This window comes from Fusarium pseudograminearum, chromosome 2 (assembly GCF_000303195.2).
Source record: "Fusarium pseudograminearum CS3096 chromosome 2, whole genome shotgun sequence".
In the NCBI taxonomy this organism is placed as follows: Eukaryota; Fungi; Ascomycota; class Sordariomycetes; order Hypocreales; family Nectriaceae; genus Fusarium; species Fusarium pseudograminearum.
Window position 1 is genome coordinate 466,055 of NC_031952.1, and position 14,559 is coordinate 480,613.

Sequence of the window (14,559 nt, forward strand, 5' to 3'; positions counted from 1 at the left end):
AGGGGACGGAATTTGATCCGCGCGGGTGAGGGCACTAGAGGTGGGGGATGAGAAAAAAGAGAAGAGAAAATGCCCCTCCAAGAAAAAGCATCATCACCATCCCACGACTCACTTACCAACACTACTCACTTATTACCCACGAATATGGCTCCCACAGAAGAAGAGGCTCGCAAAGCCCTCGAAACTCTCATCACAACCGCATCAACACTCCTCGAACAGCTCCAATCCATCCTGACATCCATCCAACGCAGCCCAACCACCCCCTCGGCCTCATCCACCGAAATAACCGACATCGACGCCCTCGCCCTAGCCCGCGACTGCTCCTCCCTCATCCGCGCTCACGGCACAAAGATCTCTCTGCTTATCATCAACGAACCCTTCACGCCCAGCGCTTTAACCACCGTCGTCCGCGAACTCGTCAAAGGTCCCATTCCCGGCCTCGCTACCGCCGCGCAAGCCTGCGAGACAAAACTGTACACCTCTGTTGTCCGAAAGGAACTAGCGTATCGTGCTCAAAAGGTCCTCACTGAGTTGTTAAACCTTTTAAATCGTGTTCCAAAGGATGGCAAAGTTTTGTCCGGTGTGGGGAGGGATAGCGGTTCGGGAAGTTTGGCGCTGACGGGTATGCTTTGGTCTGCGTGTGATGAAGTCGTTGCATTGGCGAATATGGGCGTTGGAGGCTTTTTTGTGAAAAAAGCTGAGGAGTGGAGAGATACACTTAAGGATGTTATGGAGGAATTAAAGGAGTGGGGTGAAGAAGAGGACGACGAAGATGAAGATGAAGTGGATGATCTGGCAGACAAGATGAACGACGCATCACTGTCAAACCAAGAAATGCTCGACGAAATCATGAACTCTTCATCCGCCATCCCCCGCTCCGATCCCGATAAAATCCGCCCGCGTCTCGACTCAACCCTCAAGCGTCTACGAATGGTGGTTCTTTTGTATCAAGCCCTTTCGAAACGCCGTTTCAAGAAGTTACCCAAGGATACTACCAAGGGAGATATGCCAGCTAAGTTGGATACCACTGCGAATGTGCTGGCGGCGTTGCCGGACAAGTTTGGTGATTTGGCAGAAGCATTTTACGAATTGGACGGCGAGGAGATTGATAACCTTATGGAGGAGTGTTTTGAGAGTGCGGTTGGTGTAAGTGAGGTTCTCAAGATTGGTTGGGAGGGGGAGAGTGATGAGTTTAGTGAGTGGATGGAAAAGTTCAAGGTTGAAGTCAAGAAGTCATAGAGCTTTTATGAGAAATGAATACAAGCATAATTGCAAGACACTCGACAATCACTCATGACCCAAAAGAAAGGTTTAATAATTCTCATCATGGCATTGGTACATGCCCGCTATTTGTAACCATTACTACATACAGCGCTGCCTTATACAAAGTACAAACTGCTCAATCTTCATACGTGTTTCCATCTCGCTTCATCGTCTCTTAAAATCTGCCTGTACATCAGACTCCCCCTCTTTCATGCAAAACCCGTCTAAACATGTTTCTGCTCTGTTGCAGGTTGGTGTGTCCGTATCGGCAACTGAGAGTGTCCGAGCTGCTTATCCTCGTGTTCTGCGTCGTCTACTGGAGCTGGAGTTTCTGGTGTGATCATAACTGCGGGTGTCGCTAGGCCGCTGCTGGGCACAACTTGGATCTGAGCAGGTGCACCCTCAACGTGTTCTGCCTCTGCATCTTCCTTATCATCCTCCTGAACTTGCGATAGTGGTCGGGTATATCCTGTACTATCGGGCGACTCCCCCTCTTCATCCCGGCGCATGGAACCGCCGTCGAGATCAGCACCAACCATCTGAGCCAAGCTACTAAAGTTAAACATGGGCTCAGAACCAGCACTTCCACCATCGCGTTCTCCATCATCGCTGTAGGCGAGGCTCAGTCCACTAGACCGAGGGCCTCCATCAGTGCCAGTGCCAAGGTAGTCAGGTCCCGTGTATGTTCCAACAGGACTATCATTGACAGAAGACCCCGCCGAAGAAGCATTGCTCATTTGTCTCAAATGTGAGCCCCCTCGCGAAGGCCCCGACGGTAGCGGCAGAGAACTCGACGATGAAGCTGGTCCAGCTTGCATATCTGATGTGCTTCGATCAACCCCCTTGCCCTTTCCGCTGTCGTTCGCCTTTGGTTCTGCCGGTGATTCCGGATTGCTCGATGCTTGCGAGGCTCTCGACATGGTCGCCTCTACACGTAGGTTGCTGGCAGTGCTATTACCACGCCGACGTCCGAGTCCGCCGAGGGACAAACTGCTGGCACTCGCTCCGCTGGCGCTTCCACTATAGGGGTGGCCGCCCTTCTTAGCTGCTTTGCGTTCCTCCTTTTCTCGTCTCTTAGTCTCTTTTCGGATGGCCTTATCCTCCTTGCGTTTCCGTTCCTCCTCAGACGCAAGCGACAGACGGACGGCTTCCATAAACATCATATCCTCAAGTTCCTCCATGCGGTTCCTTCGTCCTGTTCCGTTCCGCGAAGAGCCTCTAGCTCCAGGTTCTGGCCCCTCATCTTGTGCGCCGTCCTGAGTCTGGGCCTGCCCACTGGTACTGGCGCCACTGTCGGTTTCGAGGTTTCGTGTACTTCTTCGACCGAGCCTGGGTGCTCGGAGTATGGTTCGTTGCTCGTTTCCTCCCATGAGAAAAGCAGCTGTGTGGAGAGCGGTCGCCGCAGCCGCTCGACGTGCTTGATGGTTCCTCGCTGCTGCAAGCTTGGCCGCCCAATCGGGACGGACACGGTCAGTCGTTATTACATTCGGCGCGTTCGCAGACAAACTATGTGCGCGTCGACGGCCGGGTGTAGGAGGAGTTTGAAGAGTGCTGCTTAACGAAGTCTGCGAGGACATGGCTGTGTTGTGCGAAGGATGGCCCGAGAATGCAAGCCCTCGTCGGAATGGGGGAGGTTCGTAGGTGACACCGAATTCAGGCTGTTGGCAGTAGGGACAGGCCGACGGCTCTGAGATGAGCATCTCGGGAGGATCGTCGGCGTTGAGTCCTTCGTTGGGGTCTCGAGCTTCGCCGTTTGGATGATGCTCGGGGAGATGGGGATCAGCGCGCTTGATCTGAACAAAGCATTCGCTGCAGATAGGTTGGTCACAGCATCTGGTGTGGTTCAAGTAAGGCGGGTATGTCAAGAAACAGATAGGACACTCATCAGCATCTTTGTACAAGAAAACCTCGAGAGGCTGGCCATTGACAAAGGGATCGTTGGGTAGAGAAATCTCCTTGGGAGTGAGGTCAGTCGACGAAGCATTTCTTGAGCTTCCACTAAGGGCAGCCGCGAGAGCTTTGGCTCGAGGCTTGAATGCTGTCTTGACTGGTCCTGCAGTTGATGGCGAAGGAAGAGCTGACCCTGTGTTGGACCCGCTGCGATCTGATGCCGCAGAAAGCGTCCTGGGCCCCATTGGGACAGTCAGGTTCTGCAGGTTGTTGTTGGACGCAGATGGGTTCTCTGATGCTGGTGGTGGCTGAGGAATAAGCTCTGGGTCGGGCGGCGCATCGGCGGGAGGGATAGGAAGGCCACGAGCAGCGGCAACGAGTTGATGCTCAGCCCAACTCGAGGACCAATCGCTCAAGCCTCGCCAGAAAGGCGCAAGCTTTCTTTCGACCTATATCATGTCAGCTTATCGACAAATGACAGAACAGAAAAGCGTACCTGTAGCTGCCTCACAACAGGCTTACTAAAGTCCTCGGTACCAGTATAGGTACCCAACGTTACCAGATAGCCTCCATCAACGTGCTCCTCGCGCATACTCCTCTCCCGCTCTTTTGCTCGTGCCACCCGCTCCCTTTCTAATCTCCTCGCCTCGCGCTCCTGTTTCGTCTCGCGACGTTCAAAGGGGGCATCCTGCTGTTCGCGGTTGCGGGAAGAACTTGGACCGAGGCCAAAGATGTTGATTTCAGCTCTGCTGATACGACGATTTGATCTGTTATCCTGTCGTTCTCGGAGATGGTCGCGGATGGAAGGATCGAGGGGTTGGGAATAACGTCGAGAAGCATCGCCTTCGGGGCGAGACTCTTTTGTGTTTGAGTTACCCATATTGGGTTGTGAAAGACGGTAGAAGAGTGGTGGTGTGGCGCGATCGCGCAGTGGATTAGTCTGGTCTTATCTGGCGTCTAGCCTGCCGATGGTTGAGTCGTCAACGTAATCGATGGAGAGAGATAGCGTGTAAGGAAACAGATGATGGACTCTGTAGTTGAACAGTGATGTATTATCGTGAATGTGTGGTGTGTGTTGTCTCAGGTTGCGCGATATCGAGGCAACGCAATATTGAGCTCGTCTTGATATGCAACGGTTACCGGATGTCCCGCGATGGGTAACGTATTAGAGTGGGAATGGAAACTGGGGAGGGGCCGGGGCGGCGTCAGACGACTGGGGTCAAGGACACAGACTCTTGACCATCTCGCGAGCCTGAGCCTATCGGGTATATCGGTGGTTGCTGGCTGGCCACCTGAGCTTTAGGTTGTTGATGACGGTTGAGCGATAACGGATGTTGTTGATGATGATTGGGGAAAAAAGAAAAGCAAATAACAGTCGCAGTAGGTTGGGGTTGGGGGAGAGAGAGAGACAGAAAGAGGTCGGGTGGATAAGCACAAGCACCTGCCTCATGCGCTATAACAGGCTTGGAACAGAAGGTCCAGGTCCAGGGCCTGCTGTAAGCTAGCGGGCCTCGGGTAACTGAAAGTTGGCCTAAGCTCTGGGGGTCTAAAAATAACCAAACCCAAGACAGTGGTCTCAGACAGTATAAGATGACTTTTTAATTGTGTTCCGTTTTCTGAGAGATACCCTGAGGTTTATTTAGATGCCCTGGGCTTGACGGTCTAGACTTAAAGGCTTCGGATACTGGAGCCCGTGAGCCAGGCGGGCGGGTAAATGCTTAGGTACCTCCTAATGCTGAATCTAATCCTTGGAGTAGCAAATAGCGGGGTAGCGTGAAGCTATTCCATTGATGACAGCGGAGATTTAAGGGAGGGAATAAGAGAGTGAAGTCGAGTATGTAATGCTATCATCTGCAGATAAGACGAGAAGAATTAATAATTATTTATCTAATGATGATATGATGAGCTGTCCACGTCAAGACCAAGTATTCTATTGGAGCTGGTTCAGTACAAGCGTCGTAAGCTTAACTTACTAAACATTTTGGCGTGGAACCTTTTTTTTTACTCTCATGGCAATATCGTGGTCCGATTCCAACGTTAGCATGGAAGTAATCTTACCAGCTACCAACTAACACGAGGCTTATCTACTCGTTGCATTGACAAGCCAATTTCCTTAATCTCGTACCACGATAAGAACAATACTCTTTTCTTTTTCGAGTATTTATTTAATTGATCGTGAGTATTTCTTCATGATCGTCAGCCCTGACTCGCAATTCCTAATCAACGTCATGAGCCGTCACTAGAACAGAACAAATGTCACGTCGCATGGATCCGTAATCCTTGAACCTAGACAGATCAAATGTTCGAAAACAGGAAAATAAGAGGTCAATCAATGTGCCTTGTTTCATCTTACATTTTCTCACCGAATTTTGTAGATAAGATGATGCAAAGCATCAGATGAAACAAATGGCATTGAGAAATAAATTTACTGGACAGCTAGATCTATCGTGATGCAATGCCGTCATACATGTTCAAGTAGCAATTGCACAACATCAAACTCCAAGGTCGTGACATGCTCTAATTGACACTTCTATCTCTAATCTCTTTACATCATCATTCATTATAAAATCTACCTCGTCGGCGCCCAAGCCTGTAACCAATCCCTCATCCTATCCAAACTCCCCTTTTCAGCCTCCGCCGCAGCAATACACCACTCAACATCCCAAACCCCCTCACCCGCCATCATCTCAGCCAGCTTCCTCCCCCTCTGACTCCCCTCATCCACGCAAAAGTACAACGCCTTACTCATATCCGTAACATCAGCCAGCAGCGGCTTCACCATTGGCAACACCTCCCTCGCGCTCGAAGGCTTCGCATCAAGACCTGCATTAACCCGCCCTGTTTTACACCACTCGTTGGCGCAGTGCGTCTTACCACAGCCCGTCATGAGTTGACCTAGATAGCGTCTTTCGATGCGGCGCTTGAGGGCTTTGCCTTCGGGGTCGTGCATGCTAACGTACAGTGGACCAAAACAAATAGAACAAAGACCAATATCGTTGGAGGCTTGGTCCTCGGATGGAGCTTGGCGGACTTGGCCTCTTGATCCGACGCCAAACATTGTTCTTCCACAGTTGGCGTTGCGGCATACTGGTGGTTTTAAACGGGATACCTTGTCGAGCTCGTGGTGTTTGAGATGTGTCTCCATGTCTTTTAGACGAACGATCTTATCGCATAGGTGACACTCTGTTGTGCGCGTGCCGTCTGCTAATTCGTGGGCTGTTAATCCAGACATGAGTACCTCTGGACTGGGATTGAAGGGGTCTCCTTCTTGAGGGACTTCAAGATGGCAGAAGCGACAGAGGATTATTTTTCCAGGACACACGGTCGTGCAGTGTCTCGCCAAGTCAGGCAACGAATTTGTCGAAAACTCGCAATTGGGGCATTGTCGTTCTGTGTGAAAGACATAGTCGTGCTTCTCCTTGCTTATCGTCGAGTTGCCAAACGCGTCGTCTTTGTCGCAGTGCCAATGTGCCTCCCATTCCGGAGAACCCTTCTTGAAGACGCCTTTGCAGCCTTGGCATACAATGTTATTCCTCCGACAAAAGTTCTCATGAAGCATCATTGTTCGTTTGGGTATGAACTGTAAACAGTTGCTGCACTGCTCCTCATCAGGCGAGCGCTCTTTGTCGTCGGCTCCATTCGATGCTCCGTTCGGCGCGCCTTGTTCGACTGGTAAATCCACTTTCGCTCGTAACGTATACTGTAATGTCTTTTCCGGCCCATCCATGGCATCTGGGTGTCTGTATGCATGTACCGATATCGCAATCTGTTCCGCGCCCTCGAGTTCGACATTGGTAGGACTTATCACGATCCTCTTGACGCCGTTAATTGTAGGTGAAAAGTCCCCAAAGACATGTACGCCCTCCCGCGGCTGACCCCGCTGTCGAGGAGAATTTGGGGTAACAAATAAATCAAGCGCATAGTCTTCTTCGTCGGTATTCAGTTCGATGGCGAGCGCTTGCGATTTGTTCCATGAAGGAAGCGTGTAGTGGACGTATCCACCCTCAAGAACTTGCCCATCAACAGCCTTCCAGACATCAATTTCGCCGCCTGTTGAACTGCCCGTAGGCCCTCGCTGTTCGGACATGATCCGTCGTAGTGTTTCTCGTGCCTGCTCCTCATCCAAAGCTTCAATATCGACTTCAAGATCGGTATCCACCACGCAGATGCCATCTCCTTCGGGCGCAACCTTGTCTACGAGCAGCTTGAACTCCTCCCCGTGCGCGCCCTTAACCGCTATCATTGAACCTTTGCTAAGTGTTGTAAAATTCTCTCGTAGTTGTCGTTCAAGTAGCGCTTTCCAGTCGTCGGGATTGTAACCTGCTTCCAAGGGTCTGAATCGCACGTATGTGCCCTTGGGCAATTGTCGCGCCTCGACCTTGATTTGAATGCCGTCGAGCTGCGCCGGGTCCTGCTCTAAGTCTATAACTTCTTTTAGAGACGCATATTCGTTTTCTTGTATGCCCAGAGCTTCCGTTAACCATGGACTCAAGCCCATTGTGCCCTCTGTAGCGGAAAACTCCCTGATACCTGCAAACACGGCATTCTTGTTCTTTGGGTTCACGAGTCGGAATATTAACGGGTTCGGTAGTTGTTGCGCGCTATCGACATCGCTGTGTGCGGACCATGGATCTGATCGTGTGGTCGTCGAAGGTAGAGATCGTGCGGCGGCGAGGAGTTGTTCGAGGGCGGATTGAGGAAGGAGGATCTTGTCGCCTCGGAGATTCTTGGTCGCTATCGTGGAGGGGTTTACGACGGGTAATGCGCTCGACCAGCGCAAGGGTGCAGGTTCGTCCATGTTGGGAGTTGTATGGTTGGGTAAATGGTGAAATAGGCGATGATGGGATTTGATCAGTGGTGTTTGGTGGGGTTGGCTAGACGCAATTACGTAGTCAAGTCATGACAAGTACAGAATAAAGAAAGATGTTGAATTAAAATATGGTTGATAAATATTCTATAAAGTCTAAAGCGAACATGAAAAAACTAATAAACATAAACTCCAACGGTAGTAGACAGACAATGCTCAGTCAGCCAATTTGGTGACGTTCTTCTAGCACCGTCTGGAAGACAAGACGCATCAGAATTGAGCTGCCTGTTGGCCTTACTAAGCTGGCCAGTAACGGACAATGGATATTCCGAGCCCACCTTACCCCGGATTTTAGAGACAGAGATGGAGACGTACCAGAGCTGTTTGGCCAGAGACAATCTGTTATGAACAACACATTGTCAATGCTACTTCCTTATCTCTGTTTCAAGCATCGAGTATCAATCTACGCATTGGCCTCGAGCACAGACTATATTTGAGCTTAAACAACATGGTTAAAATTAGACTACAAACTAGAAGTGAGACACGGCACTCGAAACATTTGATGTTAGACCGGGGAGAAACCCGACGGACTATACAGGGTAGGAGAGGTAGGTCTCGAAGCGATAGTAGAACAACACACTATCTTTCGTAATCTTAACATAGTCCAGTATACGGATACGATGCTCACAAGTCGCAGTCTTGGCATTCTACTCCCATAATAAGTAATGTAGATCGCCAGATGGCTGGCCTTTTCACACCGCTATTGCTACATGCATACATGCCACCTTGTCTCATGCTCAGAGAGCATAAACGGGAGTGAAACACATATAGTTTTCTGCAGCTCCCCCACAGACGAAGGGTTGCATACATAAAGCTGAAGCGGACGGCATTCCATCACCGGAAACACTGTCCTAAAAAGCAGGGCCTAAAAATACGCCACCAAATAAATGATGAGTGAATATCCCAAGTAGTCTGAAACTTGTACTGCCAATCCCATCATCATCATAGACTGTAAAAAATAAAAGTGAAGCTGTGGTGAGGCTTACTTGGCGGTCTCTCGGACCCCGAACAGTTGTAATTGATCTACACGTTGATCAGGACAGCTTTATACTTCGAGGGGATACCCCACGGCACAGCAGCATTTGATACGTACCATGTGTAGCTTCATCAATGCATCTACTTTAGCCTTGTTCTACCGTACATCATATCTCTTTTCAATTTACCTTCCGCTGACTCCCAACTTGGGTAGGTAAAGGGGGGAATGGTGCTGTATTCTTGGCGCAGTTGATCAACAAAACAGTGTCACTCCCGGTTAGGACCCTACATGAGAGAGCTCCCCTCTTCTCGCACCACTAACAGACCCCTGCTCAATGACCTTAGCTCCCGTGGTATTGAATGGTGCGCCTCTGCGATAAGATAATCTTAAGTGATGCCATATTGTCAAAGATATATTGGCTTGGGGTTACTCAATCCCCCACCCTCCTTTACACGGGCCGATATCCTACAGCCTGTTCTCATCAACTGCCACATACGGAGACCTATGTAGAGACAAGCTCTGTTTTAATGCGTCCGGTTCAGCCGGGAATCTGGTCTGTTGAGTAACCCCCACCCCATCTCATCTGACACGCGATTGACCATCGTATCCTCAATGAGGGTCTTGTGTAATAAATAGCAACAATCTGTTTGAAGCTTGATACAACGTGCTGTAGATCATTGGACACACTCATACACACACCCCTAGTCGTTGCACTTGATGTTTGCTCTTTGTTTAACCTCGCCAATCCAATCTCATCTTGGCTGCTTTCCCCCCATGCCATCTCCATCCCACCCAAACAGATCAGCTCTGGGGGATGAAGCTCCTTTCCTTTTTGGTGACTCTGTAGTCTAGTCTGTCTATATAGATATCCTCAATCCAACCTCCATCATGTCGTTCCCTTCATCTTCATCTTTATTCTTTTTAACACAAAAGCCACTCCTCCATAAACTCATGCCAGCCTGACATGAGCCAAGTTATCGTCGACCACCACACGCGCGCAGAGATCATCCAGATCCAACAAAAGGGACCAACCCTCTTTGACACACTCTACAATTCCTTGATTCTCAGACACACCCTTCCCTACCTTCCCGTGTCGGGCCTTCTCAACCTCGCTGCAACCTGTCGTGATATCCGTTATCTGCTTCACGAGACGCCTGGTGTCTTTCGCCATTTGGACCTTACAAGAGTCAAGACAGCGCATTGCCAGGACGCGCAAAAGGAAGAGCGGAATCTTGCGGTTTGGCATAATGTTGAACTCGAAGATTACTTGACTGAAGATGAGTGAGTCGATACCCACATGACATCCTGGTCTTTGCGACCACTTTAGCCGGGTTAGTAGCTAACAGGAGTGTACAGCTTCTACGCTGGTCCCTTGAGGGGCATTTTCTCTACTCTACGACAACGAGACATTCTCATCCATGTCCAATCCCTAATCCTCGACGGTCTATCCGTCACGGCCGAGCTGTGTCACGATATTATTAACGACCCCAATTACAGCGTGCGCATGCTCTCGCTCCGCGGCGCGCAGAACCTGAACCATGGAAAGCTGCGCGCCGCACTGTCATACGCCTGTCGCAGCTCGCGCCCGGACAATACACCGCGCCTGAAAGCTCTGTACGTCTTTGGTGAGCACAAAGATGAAGAGCAAGACGCCTGGTGGTCCAGAAAGGGCCGTGTGCTAGAGTCTTCCAGTGACATGGACGACTGGGCGCAGTGCATGCTGGCGTGCCAGGGCATTATTTCTTTCGACGCGGTGCTCTGCCAAGGCCCGCGACACGCAAACTCACCAGCTTTTGGCAAAACATTTGTGCGATCACCCTGCAGTCCTGCTGTAGCTACATTTGCGATCGGCGGGTGCGCATCGTGTGGTGAAGCTCCAGAGGGTGTAATGACAGCTCAGACGCGCTACTCTTCGCTTCCGCTGCTGGCTCCCCCGCCGATCCTGGCGTCATCCGTGCAGGCGGCCACGACGCCACGGCCAGGCCATGAGGAGGGTTTTGTGCCGCGCTGTGCGGGATGTCTGAGCGATAGGTTTTGTGTTACATGCAACAAATGGTGGTGCGAAGCGTGTTATCAGCCTTTTGGAGGGAATTGCGCTCCTGTGGCTAAGAGACATGTTTCGCGGAGTTGTTGGGAGTGTGGGATGAATTGTGATGAGTGCATTGACAAGACGCAAAAGGTGTGCAAGAAGTGCTGTGGTGGGTATTGTCTTGTTCACAATGAGGGTTCGTCTACGTCTTTTTGCGATTGGTGTTTTTCATCTGGTCGTGGGTTGCGACGTGTGTGATGGCCACCATACATCTATTCACATGTTGCTTTAGGGGGTTCTTGCAAGGCGTCACAGTGTTTATTTTCTTATGATGTTCTATGATGGGTTTGGGAGTCAAGGTGTATGTAACAAGGATCAAACTCGACTCTGCTCTTGACCTACCTAGGTTCAGTTCAACTCATAAATCACCACTTTTCCGTTGTCCCGCTTAGTAATGTTTGTGTCTGTCGATCTGATCTCGGGTGGTGTCGAATATGGGGCGATGGCATCTGCATCTCAGGCCATGGAAATGATCCTAGTCAGACCGGAAAGAAAGAAAGTCCGTCTTATGGAAGGATGATGGAAGATGGAACTAGTTGATAGTCATGATGGATCTAATTCATCATGACCCCAATTGATGTATCTCAACATGCCAACTCTCCGTACCACACATCTACAGTTACTATGATACTCTGTACCACCCACCTACAGATACTATACTCTGCAGTGTACTCTGTACGTACAGTACAGGTACATAATAACGCAACCGAATGCTTAAATTGCGCAACTTGACCCTTTCAGGTTTGGTCTGGGATCCAATTGGACCCGTCGGTGGTTGCTATCATGATTCATCAATCTCTGCCATCGTATTTGTTAGTGATGCGATCGCTCGATTGACAGGACCCTTGATAAATTACTGACATGGACCCTTTTATTCTCTGATACTGTCAAAAATAAGTAGAGATTTCTTTTCTTTCTAGACAATTTAATCCTCATCCTTCAACTACAATTAATACCGCTCCGAACCGAAGTGTGCTCTACCCCTCCACCAGAGCCCAGCTTCCCCCACTATCCCGACCGCAAAAATAAATTCGGACCCTGACGATCTCTCTCTGCCTTTGACTCTACATCTTCATTAACGATGGCGCAAAGAAAACCTCTCTCAGAGGTCATCCCTCCTCTCATCCTTGGCACAGCCACCTTCAACGTACAATACCACCCCGACCCTAAGCACATGCCCTATACCGATATCGTAGGCCGCGCCCTCGCCCACAACATCCTCGCCTTCGACACATCCCCCTACTACGGCCCCTCCGAGATTCTCCTCGGCGACGCCCTGCGAAAACTGACACCGCCACCGCCGCGAGAGGGCTACTTTATTATTACAAAGGCTGGGCGCATTGCAGGCGACGAGTTTGACTATTCTCCTGCTTGGATCAACTACAGCGTGTGTCGCAGTCTTGAAAGATTGGGAACATCGTACCTTGATCTTGTTTATACCCACGATGTCGAGTTTGTCTCGCCTGAAGAAGTACTTGTTGCTGTTACCGAGCTGAGACGGTTGAGAGACTTGGGTCTTGTTCGATATGTTGGTATTAGCGGATATCCTGTGGAGACCCTTGCGTCGCTTGCAGAGATGATCTTGCGCGAGACGGGAGAACCGTTGGACGCTGTCATGTCGTACAGCAACTTTTGCATACAGAATAATAAGCTTGGAAACCAGGCGCTGCTCGATCGCTTCAAGGCTGCTGGTGTGGACTGTTTGCCTAATGCTAGTATGCTCGGCATGGGTCTTTTGACAACACGCGGTATCGACAACAGCCCTATGCGCGCTTGGCATCCGTCTCCTCCCGAACTGCGCGACCTGTGCGCTCAGCTCTCTGCCATTGCGCAAGACGAAGGCGAGCACTTGGAAGAAGTAGCTATCCGCTGGGCTCTCGAAAACTGGGCGCGCGTGGGATCACAGTTTGGTACACACTTAAACCCTAGTGATACAGGACGTCTGGGTGTTAGTGTCATGGGTGTGTCAAGCGTGGATGAGCTGGAGGAGACGTGGGCGTTGTGGACGAGTGTGGTTGGACTTGTGGGCGATGAGGAAGCTGAGCAACGCAAAGCCAAGATTGAAAAGATTGTTAATGAGAGAATGTGGCCTACGCTGGGAAGCTGGAGGAATCACACGTGGGTGAGCGGTGGTCCTGAGTTTGTGAATACGAGAGCGGTGGAGGATATGGGGGTTGTGCCAAGGGATGAGACGGCGAGGAGATGGGGATTGGTACCTGTTGCGTTGGATACGCCAAAGATTTAATGGGTTATGAAATAATAGAATAGACATGATTTATGTTGGACATCTTAAGTGTTGGTCTTGGAAACAAGGTAGGCCAAGCGAATATGCATGCATCTCGCATTCGACCCTGCCTTAGCGTGCCACGCCATGCTACAAGTGCCGTGCAGATCTGGAAGATCTGCAGTTCTTGGTCTTAATTGAGACCTGTCAATGAATTAGAGCGGAATTAGATGGTACGAAGAAATCTGTCGTTGTAGATGCTGCTATTTGGTCGCCAGGGTTCCATCCATGGAATGGAGGTTAGTTACCCAATTCACAGCGTCGTCCACTATAACAGCCGCTGTAGGAGTAGTTGTTACAGCGTGCGCCCACTGGAAATATCACTATAATGCCAGCCTGTGCAACAATTACCTGCCCGGGCTCACGACTGTTCTCACATCTGTGGGTTTAATTGAGATATTTAAAGACAATTGATGGTAATAATGAACTGGGAAGAGTTATATGTAAAAAGAAGACGGTTATTGCAAACTAAAAGTGTCCCTTCAAGCCTTATGGACGGAGCAGCTAAGTAATTGACTCAGGGAGCGAGTACTGTAAGAGCTCTACCCTGAACAGACATCATCAGAGAACATCAACGTCTTCCTTTCTCAAGTCTAACCATGATCCTTTACAACCTACCTTTCCAACAATCTTGTTTTTAGCCCTTGCAGTGCATCTCAGACATTATCACAAGCAATGTTTTTCCCGAACCAACACCTCTCGTTGGTGTCTTTACCTTTTGGAGTCTCGATATCTTTTTCTCAAACTACGCACTTTCTAGAAGCCAAACCAGTTATTCCTACGTTTGATGGAGTGTTTGATACATGGATACTTCGTGTCTTGCGGCTGGAATGACAAACTACTTACGGGGACGCTGTTTGCTTATAAGGCTGCTTAGAGTACAGCTGGACCAAGACAATACTCTGCCCTGCAGGCGGCTGCTGCCCCTGAGACATTCTTCTGGGAGGCAACGCCTGTCAACAAACATGTAAACTGTACAATAATCGGATTCCGAATGAAAACATTGCCCCAATAGCTGTCTGCCCCTACTGGACCGACCTATCATTGATACGACGAAACGGCGATACCATTGTCTATGAGGTCTTTAACGGCCAGCACGGAATGCAGGCAACCTTTGAGTGGATTGTCACCTCGTCCAACGGTATAATGGTGCATTTTTCTTCCACGTTTTATAAAGATTTTCCACAAGT

The 14,559-nt window shown here is 49.9% G+C and overlaps 5 protein-coding genes across 5 annotated transcripts; 3 read left to right on the plus strand and 2 right to left on the minus strand.

The window, feature by feature from the left end:
• Positions 1 to 69: 69 nt before the first annotated feature.
• Positions 70 to 1,239, plus strand: FPSE_05451 (uncharacterized protein; the record flags this gene model as incomplete). The annotated part of the gene is made up of 1 exon (XM_009258569.1): positions 70 to 1,239. One exon carries the CDS (start codon positions 70 to 72, stop codon positions 1,237 to 1,239), a length of 1,170 nt encoding a protein of 389 aa, XP_009256844.1.
• A 248-nt stretch (positions 1,240 to 1,487) lies between these two features.
• FPSE_05452 (uncharacterized protein) lies at positions 1,488 to 4,033 on the minus strand (the record flags this gene model as incomplete). Its single annotated transcript, XM_009258570.1, has 2 exons — positions 1,488 to 3,602; positions 3,650 to 4,033. The coding sequence occupies 2 exons, from the start codon at positions 4,031 to 4,033 to the stop codon at positions 1,488 to 1,490; spliced, it is 2,499 nt and encodes an 832-aa protein (XP_009256845.1).
• Positions 4,034 to 5,722: 1,689 nt separating this feature from the next.
• FPSE_05453 (uncharacterized protein) lies at positions 5,723 to 7,951 on the minus strand (the record flags this gene model as incomplete). Its single annotated transcript, XM_009258571.1, has 1 exon — positions 5,723 to 7,951. The coding sequence occupies one exon, from the start codon at positions 7,949 to 7,951 to the stop codon at positions 5,723 to 5,725; it is 2,229 nt and encodes a 742-aa protein (XP_009256846.1).
• A 2,009-nt stretch (positions 7,952 to 9,960) lies between these two features.
• FPSE_05454 (uncharacterized protein) lies at positions 9,961 to 11,449 on the plus strand (the record flags this gene model as incomplete). The annotated part of the gene is made up of 4 exons (XM_009258572.1): positions 9,961 to 10,277; positions 10,353 to 11,175; positions 11,318 to 11,386; positions 11,432 to 11,449. The coding sequence occupies 4 exons, from the start codon at positions 9,961 to 9,963 to the stop codon at positions 11,447 to 11,449; spliced, it is 1,227 nt and encodes a 408-aa protein (XP_009256847.1).
• Positions 11,450 to 12,166: 717 nt separating this feature from the next.
• FPSE_05455 (uncharacterized protein) lies at positions 12,167 to 13,330 on the plus strand (the record flags this gene model as incomplete). Its single annotated transcript, XM_009258573.1, has 1 exon — positions 12,167 to 13,330. The coding sequence occupies one exon, from the start codon at positions 12,167 to 12,169 to the stop codon at positions 13,328 to 13,330; it is 1,164 nt and encodes a 387-aa protein (XP_009256848.1).
• Between the last annotated feature and the right edge of the window lie 1,229 nt (positions 13,331 to 14,559).